Here is a 14,332-nt window from a genome sequence, read left to right as displayed (position 1 = left end):
TAGCCCTCTGGAACAAAACAAGTCTAATCCCTCTTCTGCAAAACAGCCCATTAGAATACTTCAAAGTCATTGCTGCTTAGAGTAAACTACCCAGTTTCTTTAGCCAGTCCTTATGTCATGAGGTGGAGGGCCATTATTACATTCCTTGTTTACCTCCTTTAAAAACTGACCTCCATCTCCTTCCTAAAATGTGACACCCAGACATGAAGTTTCCCAAGAGTAATTTGATTAAAGAATAAGAAGCTGGTGAAAAGTAGGAGATAGTGTGTTATAGGGGAAGGAGCATTTAGCTGGAATCAGGACCCAATTCAAATCCTGCCTCTGACAGCTTGCTACTTGTGTGACTTTGGGCAAGTCCCTTAATTTCTGTTGGCCTCAATTGCAAAATAAGGGGGGATTGGACTAGATGGCCTATTGTCAAGTCTGTCCCTTCCAGTTCTAGATCTGTGAATTATTAAAAACTAAGGTAGGATGAGTTCAAGAGGAGAAAAAAGGAGGGAAAATTAATCAGTGACAATGTCATTGCTAATAAGTAATGAAAGTATGAAATCAAAATTCCTGATTTTCTTCAACTGTAGCGTGTTCAAACATTTATGTTATTTTAATACTTAGCAAATCTAGAGTAAATATGAGGCATTCAGTTCCTACTGTTCTCTTTTATGCTAATTTCCTAAGTGACTTGAGAGATGCAAAGTTTTCTTTCCTAGCTTTCTTTTAAAATTTCAAACAAAAAAAAGTTAGCGGTGATAATTGAATAGCACTTTTATGTTTTAACAGTATTCTTGAGATTTTAAGATTATTTTCCTTTATCAGATTGAATTCCATTTAAAGAAGAACATAAATAATTCTTATCCTGATAAGTCTTTTGCTCCAAACCATTTTCATATGAATCCATATTGAAGATTGATTCTATTACCTTTCAATCTTGACTTTTATCTTACATATATTTTTAAAAGAGAGGAGAGGGTGTTGGATTTTAAAGATATATGAGAACAATTTGGAAATAAAATAATTTATTTCTTGCTAATTAATAAGCTCGTTTTTTTAATGCAAAATTTTAAAGCTTTGGTTTTATCATTGACTAATTGAAATCAGACATATATATCTTGTGGATCAGATTTCCTCTTTGGAAGACTTGCTTTAAGTGATATCTGTGAAATTACTTGTTTAACATATTTTGTTAGATTACTTAGATGAGATTAAGTATGTGATATGTTTTGGGAAGATGCCTATCAAAATAATTGGGAATTTTAAAAAGTTTTGGTGTGTTAATTGATTAGCTCCAGTTATTTGGATTCCCTTGTTTGGAAAACTTATGTATTCTATGACTTTAGAGACACTTAAGAGCTTGTATTTTCAGTAGTATGGGTATTCTTTTTCTGTATCAGAAAAATTTCTCATTCACAAAGTGACAAACCACAAAATGTTACTCCCAAGTAGAGTTATTTTTCTGTGGTGCAATATAGTTTAAATGTTACTAGACTGTTGGCTCCTGGAGGGCAGGAACCATGTATTTTTCATGTACATACCTGTATGTACCTTCTCTAGTATATAGTACATTAAGAAATAGCATGAATTTGTAATGAAGAGAGAGACCTGAGTTCTACCAGCCTCTGACAATTAGCTAGCTTTACAATCCTGGGCAAGTCACAACCTCTCTGAGCGAGTTTCCTGGTCTGTAAAATGGGATAACAATGCTTGCCTTTTTTTTTTTTTGTTATGAGAATCCGATGAGATAATGCTTGTAAAAAGTTTATTGCAAATCTTAATTGTTTAAAAAAAGAGCCACTACTATTGCGTGTAACAGTAATGATACTTGAATTTCAGGAATGAAATCAGTGACAGCGAAACTGAACATACTGGTCGAAGAGTCACTGTGTTGCTATTCAGTTTCCTCTCAATATTTTACAGCAAGATAACAGGCAATCCTAGATTATCCAGACCCTATTTGAATGAATATATGCAAAACTGAACTCATTATCTATATCCCTAAACCCTCCCCCCTTTCTATTCTTCCTTCTACTGCCTAGGGCATCACCATCGTACTCCCTCAGGCTCAAAACCTAGATGTCACCCCCTGACTCCTTATTGCCTTTAATCCCTGCCCATAACAAATCTGTTGCCTAGGCCTTTTATTCCTGCAATTCTCTTGCATACACCGCCCCCCCCCCCCCTTTCCAACGGAGCTACCACCCTGTTCAGGCCTACACCTGCTGAATTTTTACAATAGCCTGCTGGTTGGTCTGGTTGCCACGTAGTTCTTCCCGCTCCAGTCCATTCTTCATTCAGCCACCAAACAGACTTTCCTGAAGTCAGGTCAGACCATGTTGCCACCCCTTAATAAACTTTTGTGGCTGTCTTTCACCTACAGGATCAAATACACAATCTTCTCTTTGGTGATCACTGCCCTTCAGAACCTAGGCCTTACAAGTCTTTCTTTCAAGTCTTCTTACATCTTCCCCTCTTCCCTGCTCCCCAAGTACTTTCCTATCCAGTGACACTAAACTCTTTGTTGTTGCCTGAACAAGTTATTCCCTTTTGCCTGGAATGCTCTTATTCTTCATTTTCACTTCTTGGGTTTTCCTTGCTTTTTTCAAGACCCAGCCAAAATCCTAACTTCTACTGGAAACTTATCCTAATTCTAGTGCTTAGTTTAATTATTTCGTATTTATCCTGTACATAGCTTGCTTGTACGTATTTGTTTACATTTTAACTCCCTCATTATATTGTGAGCTTGAGGGTAGGGACTGTTTTGTCTTTCTTTGCATTCCTAGAACATATGCTTATTGCCTCTTTGAATGAATGAAAAGCATTTATTAAGCCCTCACTGTATTCCAAGCTCTGAGCTAAGCTCAGGGAATGCATATTCAACATCAAGAAAGTCGTACCCTCAAAGAGTGTGCATTCTAGTGCTGGAGACAAAAGCCTGGTGACTAGAGATGGTCTAGGGCCAATTACAAAGATGATGCATGGAACAAAAGGGCAGTCGATTGTTGGGTCCTTTACCAAGTCTCTGTATTTAACATTTGACTACAGTTTTCTGAGCTAGAGGTGGAGCCCTTTGGTGGCAGGGTGAAGAAGATAAGGGTGCATGGTTCACAGGAATTCTTAATTACAATTCTGGGAAACTTTGGATTTAGTAAATGGAGAAAAGAAAATATGTGATTACAAGTTGTCTTTCCTTTTTACTTTTAAAAGTATGTTGACTTTTAGGGTTTACAAAAGATGATTTACTGAAAATCAACATAGGGAAAACATGGAGAGAGGTGGTATAATAGTAGATAAAAAAGGATAAAGATTTCAAGTTTAAAGTTTCTTATGGTTTCATCTTTATCTGAGCATTAATTAATTATAGAGACTATTCTTTGGGGCAGTTAGGTGGCAAAATAGATAGAGAACAGGACCTGGAGTCAGGAAGACTCATCTTCCTGAGTTCAAATCTGGCTTCAGATACTTCCTAGGTGTGTGACCCTGGTTTAAGTCACTTAACCCTGTTTGCCTCAGTCCCTCATCTGTAAAATGAGCTGCATTAGGAAATAGCAAACCACTCTAGTATTTTTTCCAAGAAAACCCTAAATGAAGTCATGAAGAGTTAGACATGACTGAACAACAAAAATTCTTCTTAGACTTTCTCTTGCCTTGCCTGTTCTATCTGGACTTTTTTGCTTTGTTTTCTCACTTTTGTTTTCCCTTTATTGCTAATGCTTTGGCAAGGGAGTTTGCTTATATGGGAAAGCTGCTTGTGTGCCCAGAGTATGCTTTTTTGGGTATCAATTATTGATGTAGTCTGATGTCCATATCCCTTGTGAAGTCTTTTAGCTTGGTAATTTCACCATATGCCTTTTGGTATATCAATGAAAAGCAGCATTATGTAGTGAATATAGAGTTTCATTTTTGGAGTCACAAGGACAAGGGCTCAAGTCCTGCTTTTGAGATAGATATATGTGTATGTATGTATGTATGTATGTATGTGTGTGAATCTATCATATATATGACTTGCCAATCTTAATTAATCCCGGGTCCAGACAGAACAAAAACATCAAAACCAAACACCAAACCTGGAAAAGACTTCTATGTCTCTGTGTCTATGACTTAAAGAAGAAACTTTTCTCACACCTTGAATATGCATGAGAAAAACTCTTCCCTAAATTGTTAGAAATATGTTTGACCCTGAAATTCAGGTATCAAGGGCAATTTATTATTATTGAGGAATTCAAAGGAATTGGTAAACATTCCTGGCCAGGAGCAGACTCCACCCTTCTTTAGGAAGAGGGAGTAGGGATACAGGAGTGAGACCAACTTTATTCTGTTAGACTGACATAAATTGATGCACCATCAGCTCAGTACCTCCCTTCAGAGAACGGATTGGTCTGCTCCCTTCTGGGTTACAATCTTCCCCCCAACATGAAACTCCTTGGTATGTTCCCCCTCCCTTGTCATTCGTCCCATGTTCAAAAATGGCAGAAAACTCCCTGTGGGTGTGTACCCAGTTTTCTCTTCAACCCAGACCATGATCTTTCTGTTTTAGACTAGTTTTCCTAACATCCTGGATAACATCTTGAATCTGTGGTTTCTGCAAAACTGCAAACTTTATTCCCATTGTTTGGGGACCCTCATGCTGGTTAATTTTTACTCCTTCTTTGTTCAAGCTGACAATTAATTATTCTGTGGAACTCAACTAACTCTTCTGCGGAAACCTAACTTTACCTAACTTTTGCCATCTCTACAAAATGAAAAGGCATTTTTAAGTGCCTACTATGTGCCAAGCTGATTTCGGGGGATACAAAAACCAAGCCAGAATCTTCCTTTACAGAGCTTAAATTCTTTAAAAAATAAACCCTAAGGTGTCCACAAAGTTAAAGCTTTAATAGCTTCAAAACAGCACTTAAGGTGTGGGACATCATATGTAATTATATATACATATAAATATAGATACATACATATATTTATGTATATGTAATATGTATGTGTCTATACATATACTGCATACATATAGTGCAACTTTAAAAGGGATTAAATGCATAGGTCAAGCCTGACCTAAGAGATTGGGATGAGAGGCAGATCACTTTTTTGTGGGGGGAGGGGAGATCAGAGAAGCTGTTAATAATGGAGGAGGTAACACCTGAGTTATTCCAGAGATGGGGGAAGGAAAGTGGTAATGATGGAAATAAGCAAAATCAGGAAGCAGTTTATATGTGAGAGTTGGAAGGGGGCCTTAGAGATCCTCTAATGCAACTGTTTTATAATATAAAATGAGGTTAACAAAGGAAAAGTGACTGATTTAAGGTCATAGAAACATTTAGCAGAATACTCAGTGTTCTACCTTCTCAGAGGGTCATTCCATATTTGTTATATTTTTTAAAGAAATTTTTAAAAATTTAAAATTTAAATCTTAAATTTAAAGAATTTTTTTCCTAAAGAAAAAGAGGGAGAAAAAAGCCCCAGCAAAACCAGTCAGTATATTGTAGAAAAAAATTAGACAGCACATGCAGGATGGACTTCCACAATCATGGATGGACTTCTTACCTCTGCAGGGAAGTTGGGTGTAGTATCTTCCCATATCTCTTCTCTGGGGCCATTCCTGTTCTTTGAAATTTTGCAACATTCACTTTAGGTTTTTATTGTTTTTTTTTTCTTTTTACATTTGTATATTGCATATATATATATGTATACACACACACACACATATATAAAATATGTAATTTGTGTGTTTTTGCATTTGCACATTGTTTTCTTGGCTTTGCTTACTTCATTTTATATCTAATCAGTTCATGTAAATCTGTGTTTCTTTGCCTTCATTGTTTGTTATTTCTTTCAACATAATAATATACGATTACATTCATATACCAGAGTTTATCTGGCCATTTCCCAATTAATCAGCATCTACTTTGTTTCCAGTTCTTTGCTACTGCAACAAGAGTTGCTATAAATATTTTGACTCACATAGGGACTTTAGGGTATAGTCTTTGTAGTAGAATTTCTGGGTCAAAAAAGTATGGACGTTTTAGGCATTTTACTTGCATTATTCCAAATTGCTTTCTGAAGTGGTTCAACCAATTCATGGTCCAACCAATTCATGGTCCACCAATAATCCTCTAGTCTGCCTGTCTTCTCACTTCTCCAGCATTGACTTTGAATCTTCTTTTATCTTTGCCACTTTGGTGAGTGTGAATTTAAACCTCAGCAACGTATTGATTTTCATTTCCTTTACTATTAGTTTTTTGGAATATTTTCTCATATGGTTTTTAATGGCTTACAGTTCTTTTGAGATCTGATCATATCCTTTGACCACTTCTTTATGGGGAATGTCTTTTGGTTTTACATGTATCAGGTGTTTATGTATCTTGGATATGGGACACTTATCTGAGAAATTTGATATCAAGATTTTTAAGGAGCTTACATTCTAATGGGGAAACTAGCACATGTAAGGGAATCAGACAGGAAGCATTTATGGCTTTCTGTTTATTGAAGGAAGTCAGGAAGCAAAGATGAGGAGAGAAAGAATTTCAGGGAGGTGTGATAGCTATTGAAAATGCCTGGAGCCCAGAGATCGAGTATCTTGTTTGAGGAACATCAAGGAAGCCAGTGTCACTGGATCAAGAGTAAGTGTCAGGGAGGGAGTTTGATGTAGGGTATAGGAAGACTGGAAAGGAAAGGCTGGGTTATGAAGGATTTTATATTTGATCCTGGAGATAATAAGGAGCCACTGGAGTTTATTGAAGAGGGACAGAGTGGCATGGTCAGACCTGTGCTTTAGGAAGATCAACTTCACCTTTAGGAAATAAATTTGACTACTGAGTAAATGATGGACTGAAATGGTGATAAACTTGAGGAAGGGAGACCATTCAGAAGGCTAATCCATGCTTGAGGTGATGGGGGCCTATATCAGGAGTGCTTTGTATGGGCTAACTCATTTGAACCTCAACACAACCCTGGATAGTGGGCGCCATTATTATCTCCATTTTACAGATGAAGAAACTGAGGCAGGTTAAATGACTTGCTCATGGTAGTCACACAGCTAATGTCTGAGGCAAAATTTGAACTTAAGCCTTCTTGATTCCCAAGTCCCTTGCTGTGTTCACTGGACCACTTAGTGGAAGTGGACAAGGAGGGGCACTTAACTGGGATGGGGATTGGGGTTTTGAGGGAGTGGATTGACACTCCAACCAGGAATAATGGAAGAGTTGATAGGAGTATGGTTTGGGAGGAAAAGTAGTTTCAGAAGTAAAGTGCAAGATAGTTGGGACTTTGCTGAAATAATGTTCAGGAAGAGCCAGTCACCAATCAGGAGAAAGGAGGACCAAGAGTGGAAGTTCCTCCAGGACATAGTCTCTATTTTCTCATCCTTCTACCCCACCTACTTCTTTCCAGGACATGGTGCTTCCCTCACACCTTATTTAGAGATCTTTTAGATCCTCAGGCTCCTTTCCTTGAAGCCTTTGGAAGCTGCTTTCTTTCTTACCTCACTATCAGAGGCTTTCTTTTGTTTAGCTACCTGAATCAGATTGCACTGGATTTTCTAGTCTGGCTTTGCTTTTAAATACCTCTTCCACCTATGTCATAGACTTCACATCTCTAGCCATATCACATGTTATTTACCAAATGTGTCACCAAATGAAAATCAGAATTTTAGAGCTGGATGGGACTGGCATTTCTATCAAGAACCCTTAAACTATAGTTGGTTGTTGCCTCTTGTGTTTGAGGAGGACCAAAATGACATCGCTATGTCTGGGTCATGGTATAGTGTAACAGATTGTGGCTGGTCAAACCAATATGAGCTCAGCAGGCTCTACCACAGGTTGGACACAAATAGGTCATATGATTGAAGTGGAGTTGTCCCTAAATTTGTGCATCTCACATTCCTTTGAGCTACTGCAATTCTGTTTTACTTATAGAGCATAGCACCTTCTTTGATGAGGGCATGCCATAAGGATCAGTGTCTGCCATGTCTCACAATTGATTCCAAAGTTCTTCCAAGAGACCTTGAAAGAGTGTCCTTGTGTCATTTCTGACCTCCATTTGAGCACTTGCATTATTTGTGTGAGTCCTGTAGAATAGTCTTTTAGGCTAACCTATGTTTGGCATTTGAACAACATAGTCCCATCTCTCCTCCACCTCCACCCTGTGCCCCTCCCCCCCCCCATTGGCGTTGTGCTCCCTGCAGTAGATTTTGAATGCTTTGAAGTTTAGCTTGAGAAAGGACCTCAGTGTGGGCTCCTTATCTTGCCAGGTGATCTTCAGAATCTTCCTAAGACAATTCAAATGGAAGTGAATCATTTTCCTTATTCAAATATATTTCCTTACTAAAGAATCTTAATACTATAATATATACTATAAAGAATCCTAATACTATTACCTGATAAAAGGTCATTTAGCCTCTGGTTGAATACTACCCCCACCCCCACCCTTTCATACACACATTTCTCAAGGCAACCCATTCAAATTTTGAAGCAAGCTAATTGTTAGGAAATTTTTTTCTTACACCATGCCTACATTTCCTTCTGCAGCTAGCTACTCTTAGGTCTTCCCTTTGAGGTCCAACTGAAGTTTAAATCTCTTTCCCACGACAGCCTACTCTGTCTCAACACTTGGCTCCTTACCATTGGGTCTGTAAGTCCTGGACACTTACCTCATATTCCTCCCAGTGATCATCACTTCCCTGTCTTAAGGCGATGAATCATTGATCATGGTACCCTTTTCTCTTTCCCTAATGTGTGGGATAGAAGTTTCACCCAAAATTAAACTCAGAGGCTTCTCAAGTAGAAAGTAGAAATGAATTTGATAAGACAACCGGTAGGGAGAGGCGGGGCCCAGAAGGCAGAACTTAGCTTTATACCCTAACGCAAACAACCCCCACCCCACCACTGACCTTTTACTCTCATTGGTGGAGTTCAGGCTCACAATCTAAATGTGAAAATCTACTACCCCAGGTACAAATTTAGCCAATGCCAACTCTTAAAAACATTTTTATTCTTATTTGGCGAGGCTGGGGTGGGGGGTTCAGGCTGTTCTAAGTTTTGGATTCCTGTAAGTCAGGTGACTTGTACATAGAAATTTGGGCCTCGGGTGTAAGCTACTTTAGTAAGGTGTCTCCCCTGAGAAGCCTTCATATCACTCAATTTACAGAAAGGTTGAGGCTCAGATTTTATGAGAGGTCTTCACTTACCCACTCACCTAATCTCTCTCCTCCCACCCCCCAGGATGGCATCCTTTCCACTATTTTACTCTTAATTTAAAATGCCTGTGACATAATATCATCAGTTCTTATAGTCTTCCAAATATTGCCTCACCTGAGCATCCCCATTTCCTTTCTTTTAGCTGCCATTATTGCTGGACATTTTTCTCCCTTTTTTGGTTAATTACTGATACCTCTTCCTTAAGTGTCTTTAGAGAAGCAGAGGAGCCTTCTCTATTTAAATACTGTGTCATGAGTTTTGGGCTTTTTATTTAAAAAAATAGCTGGAAATAACCATTGAGTAATATAATGTTGCTGCTTAATAATGCACTGAAATGTAAAATGTGCTTTTTCATGGTTATGGGTTACTTTGTTAGGGGCGTTTCTGATTATTTAACTTAACATAGAATCAGTTTATCATGGTGCACACCTGTAATTCCTGCTGCTGGAGAGGCTAGTGGATCACTTGAGTTCCTGAGTTTGGTCAGCCTCTAGGAGTGAGGGATTACCAGATTGCCCAAGAACGATCTAACCAGCTCAGGTTAGAAACAGGAAGTCAAAGCTACCATGCTTGAGGAACTAACTGCGCTTCCAGCCTGGGAAAGACAGGAAGATCCAGTCCCAGTAAACAAATAAGCAAAGTTTGGGTTTGAACGCAAGACTTCTAGTAATGTAACTTTTTCTCAGTTTTCATTAAATGGTGAATTAATTTTAAAAATCTTCATTATTTCACTTACTATTACTTCTGCTTTAGGTGATTTGTAAGTCAGATGCTCCAACTGGGGATGTTTTACTTGATGAAGCTTTGAAACATGTTAAGGAAACTCAGCCTCCAGAAACAGTCCAGAACTGGATCGAACTGCTTAGTGGTAAGCCATAAAGATAAAAAACTGAACATTGATGTTTGTTAACAATTTTTTTTAAAATTGCCATAGTTATTTGGAAAAATCTTGTTTCATAACTATAAGCAAATTTAAATAGATTGCTGTGACATTTATATAAACAGAACTTGAAAGAAATTAGGCAATGAGTTGATATTATAATGTTTTTCAAAGTTTTTATCCTAGAAACCCTAGGTGTCTTGGGTGATTGGGGTTGGACTAGAGGTTGGACTAGACAGTGGGATTTGTTTTTGGAAAAAATATGTAAAATAACATAAAACTAAAAGAATTAGTTCATTATGTAAAAACTAGAAAATCACATGGATTAGCTAAAATATCTCCTTTTTATATAAATCATAATTTGTGTGTAAATTTCACCTTCTGACCTATCAGTATTCAAAGTACTATATTCAAAACTGCTTATTTCCAAAGGTTTATAATTATTTTGAGGAATCATTGTTTCTGTGAGAATAAACTAGATTGTTAATGTGTGACCTGTATTTGTCCTGAACTGTTTCAAATGGAAAAAGATATTCAAAAGTTTTGTTGTTTCCTCAATAATGTATTAGTTAAATGAAAAAAACAAGAATTCAATTACTGAATGATGCATGTCTATTTCAACCTTATACTCTGAATAATTTAAACTGTCCAGTTGACTACAAACTTTGTCACTTGGAATAGAATCAGTTTTAGTGGAAAGTGACAGTGTAATCCATGTACACTTGAGGAGAGGTAAAGAAAAATGTCACCTCTATACCATATATTTTTTTGTAAAGTATATGTAGCAAGAACTTTGCAGATGGCTATAATTATAGGAATTTCTTTATAATAGAAAGGCGATTGCCCCTAATGAGCTTTTGTTTTAGTACTGATAATTGGGAGGCAGGTCATGCTATTGGAATGATTTCTTAAAGGTGAAAATTTCAGAATTGGTTAAATAACTCCTTTATTTAAAAATAGAAAAGAATAAACAAGATTCCAGTGTTGTCAAAGTTGGTACTTGGTGAAATATTTGGTTTTATACTTCTTCTGAAACATTGAAATCTTCTAAGGAAACCACCTTTGAAACTATCTGCTGAAAGTTCTTTAACTTAGACCACTGATTTTTATTTGTTACAGAAGAATACATTTTTAATCTGTATTCAAAGATCACCTGCTTAACTTCAGTATGGGCATTTTACAAAAGAGTTAATGATGAAATAATGTTTCAGAGGAAGTAGTCATCTAAAACATTATTGTACTTCCATAAGAAATCCTCCTAAGACAATTTATCTACTGACGGAACCAGAGTTGGCTTTGAAACACATGAGCTAAAAATAGTAGTGTATTCTGCTTGTTACACTAAGATTTATATAGAGCTATTTTTATTTTTTAAATTCGATTTTTTTCACTGAACAAAAATCTGTTTTCTTTTCCTTCCCCTGGAAAAAAAAGAAAACAAAACTTTTATAACATGCATAGTCAAAGAAAACAAATTCCTACATTGACCATGTGCAAAAAATAGGCTTCATTTTGCACCTTGAGTCCACTGTTCTCTGTCAGGAGGTGGTAGGCAGTGTTCTACAGTGCAGTTTTTCTTAATTCAGTTTCAGATTATATTAATTTTTTTGGGTGCCATATCACACTGTTGAGTCATTCATTTTTGTAGTTCATTCACACCAAGATATTTTCCAAATTGCCATCTAACCTTCCTCTCCTATCATCTCAAACTTGTGAAGCTGATTCTTTTAAACCTAAGCATAAGATTTCCACTTAACTTTTATTTTAGATTCATTCTTGTATTGCCATCTATCTAGTAGATTTTTTTTTAATGCTGATTCTATTAGTCTGTTAGCTTTCTGTTCCAGATTTGTTTTACATGCAAATGTAATGAGTTTGCATCTATGCCTTTATCCAAATCATTGATAAAAATGGTAGGCAGCAAAAGGCCAAGCAGGATCCACTGGAGACTTCCAAGTTTACATAGAATTACTATTAACTCCTTTTTGGGTCAGACCATCCATTTCTAAATCCACTTAATTGTACTGTTGTGCAGCCTGTATCTCTCAGTTTTTTGCTTAATTTTCTGGAGCCAAGAGTGTTTGACTTTGTGCTTATGTTGAACATGTTAACATCCAAGCAGTGACTTGGGTAAAATGTATGAATAGCATGATGGATGTCTTGGAGATTTACAGAAGACGTTCACCTGGAAGGGCTAGCTAACACACTGAATGGAAGAGATCTTGAAAGGTTAAGCAGAGGTTCCCAAAAAGGGGTGATACTGCCTCTTGGGAGGCATGGGAATGATGGGGGAATAGTAGCCTGGGATGCAATTGGAGGTCATTGAATAAGGGTACAGGTGGAAGCAGAAGGAAAGAAGACAATTTTGAAAAACCATATATGTTTCATCTGTTGTGTAAGAGAGTTAAAGTTGTAGTGATCATTTGTGTGGGGTGAGAACACCTGCCAGCAATTAATTAAAAGAGTCTGAGGTCTCAGGGTAGAAACAGAAAACTTCTTTATAAAGATCCCATGAGAAAGGGCGATCTCTGATCTCCAAACCTGTAGACAATTGGTAGGGAGAGGCGGGGTACAGGAAGTGAAGAGTAACTATATACCTTAGCGGTTCCATCCTCCCACCACTGACTTTCACCCTCATTGGTGGAGTTCAGGCTCACAATTTCGAGAGAAATCTAACCCAGGAACAAGGAAGTGAAAAACATCTTTTTCCTTATTAGGTGAGACTCCTGCTGAGGTGGTAGTGGGGAGGAAGTGGGTCCCCGGATTCCTATAAGTCAGGTGATTTAGGTTTCAGGAAATGAGAACTCAGGCCTAGGGTCTGAGCTTCTTTAGTAGGGTGTCTCATTTGAGAAGGCTTCATATCACTCAATTTACAGAAAAGCTGAGGCTCAGATTTTATGAAAGGTCTTCACTTATTACACTCAACATTATTTTCTAAATAAACACACAAAATAGAAGTTATAACTGAGCCGTGGTCATGTTTGTGGACAGGTCTTAACAAGCAATTGGCAGGTGTTGTAGTTTTGGTGTTGTGCATTGTCAGGAAGTCTAGTATGCATAGGCAGGAATATGGGCGTGTAATGACTTGTTTACAATGATGCTATAGGGTTGTGGTGCAATATTACATCAAAATTTCAATGCTGGAAAAAACCCAAAAATTTACAATAACTAAATTTAAATGTATCCCTTAAAAATATATTTCATATTTTTTTTTAAATGATGCAATTAAGAAAAAGCCATTAAAGGGTTAAAGAAAGTACATGGGGGGGGTGTAATATTCAACTTGGTGTGGAGGTAGCACTGAGTTTTTTGGGTTTTTTTTGAGGGATTTGGTGGCACTGAATCTTCTTAGCCAGGCTGGAAGTGCAGCAAGCCTTTCCTGATCCTAGTACTGCTTGGTACAGAAACTTTATCCTGCTCCATGTTTCTGAGTGGGGCCAGTTTACCTCTCCTTAGGCAGCCTGATGGCTCTCCATTCCTGAGGTGGTACTAGACTTAGTACAGACACCCATTCAGAATTTAGCCATACTGCATCTCAGAGCTCTTGATCTCAAGTGATCAAGTTTGAATGGTCGCCAGCCTCAGCCTCCCAAACAGCAGAGACTACTCACATGTGCCACCATGGCCATCTAATGCTGAGTTCTTTAAGGCTATGCCAAAAAAAGGAGTGCAGGCTCTGGGAGGTTGTACTAAACAGGAAAGGCTTTGAGTATGGTCCTTGAAATCACCACATTTTCTAAAGACAAACCTAGCTAACTTCAGGGTAGTGCATCTCTAGTAGGTTTGGGTCCTTGACATCCCATAAGCAAAATATTGAATTGCCCTTAAAATTTTATAGCATCCTTCCTATTTTTCAGTGAGTAATAGAGGTGAAAAGGAGGGCAGGAGATACTAAGAGTTATGTAGATTTTTAGATCATTGACAAACATTGTTTTAACAATTGGTCGCTTGAGTATGATGACCAGACTGTTGGTATGGTATTGGAAGAACTGAACCCCAAGAATGTTGACATTCTCATGGTAAATGAAGCCAGAAGGTAGAAGAAAGTTGCATCCAAGTGGGAGGATGGCTCATAGTTTCTTATTTAGAGGCAAAGAAAGGAGTTACTAAGAATTGGTTTCATTATGCACCCAAATATAATATGAAACTTCATTTCATAAGATTCTTATCTTGCCTTGCAATGGTCATAACATGAACAAATGCAAAAGATCATTATGTTGTCAGTTGTAGTTTGTGAACCAACATGATGCATAAACTAAAGAAAAAATTCAGTGAA

The 14,332-nt window shown here is 37.4% G+C and overlaps 1 protein-coding gene across 1 annotated transcript in view; it reads left to right on the top strand.

The window, feature by feature from the left end:
• The window catches only part of GOLPH3 (golgi phosphoprotein 3), a 62,534-nt gene that overhangs the window by 28,853 nt on the left and 19,349 nt on the right, over positions 1-14,332 (top strand). Inside the window, exon 3 of the mRNA XM_036769276.1 lies at positions 9,930-10,044. Within this exon, the coding sequence (XP_036625171.1) occupies positions 9,930-10,044 (115 nt within the window). The remainder of the gene's footprint in view (positions 1-9,929; positions 10,045-14,332) is intronic.

This window comes from Trichosurus vulpecula, chromosome 1 (genome assembly GCF_011100635.1).
Source record: "Trichosurus vulpecula isolate mTriVul1 chromosome 1, mTriVul1.pri, whole genome shotgun sequence".
Taxonomy (NCBI): Eukaryota; Metazoa; Chordata; class Mammalia; order Diprotodontia; family Phalangeridae; genus Trichosurus; species Trichosurus vulpecula.
Note: the sequence above shows the minus strand (reverse complement) of the source record. Positions and strands in the feature narration are given on the sequence as shown.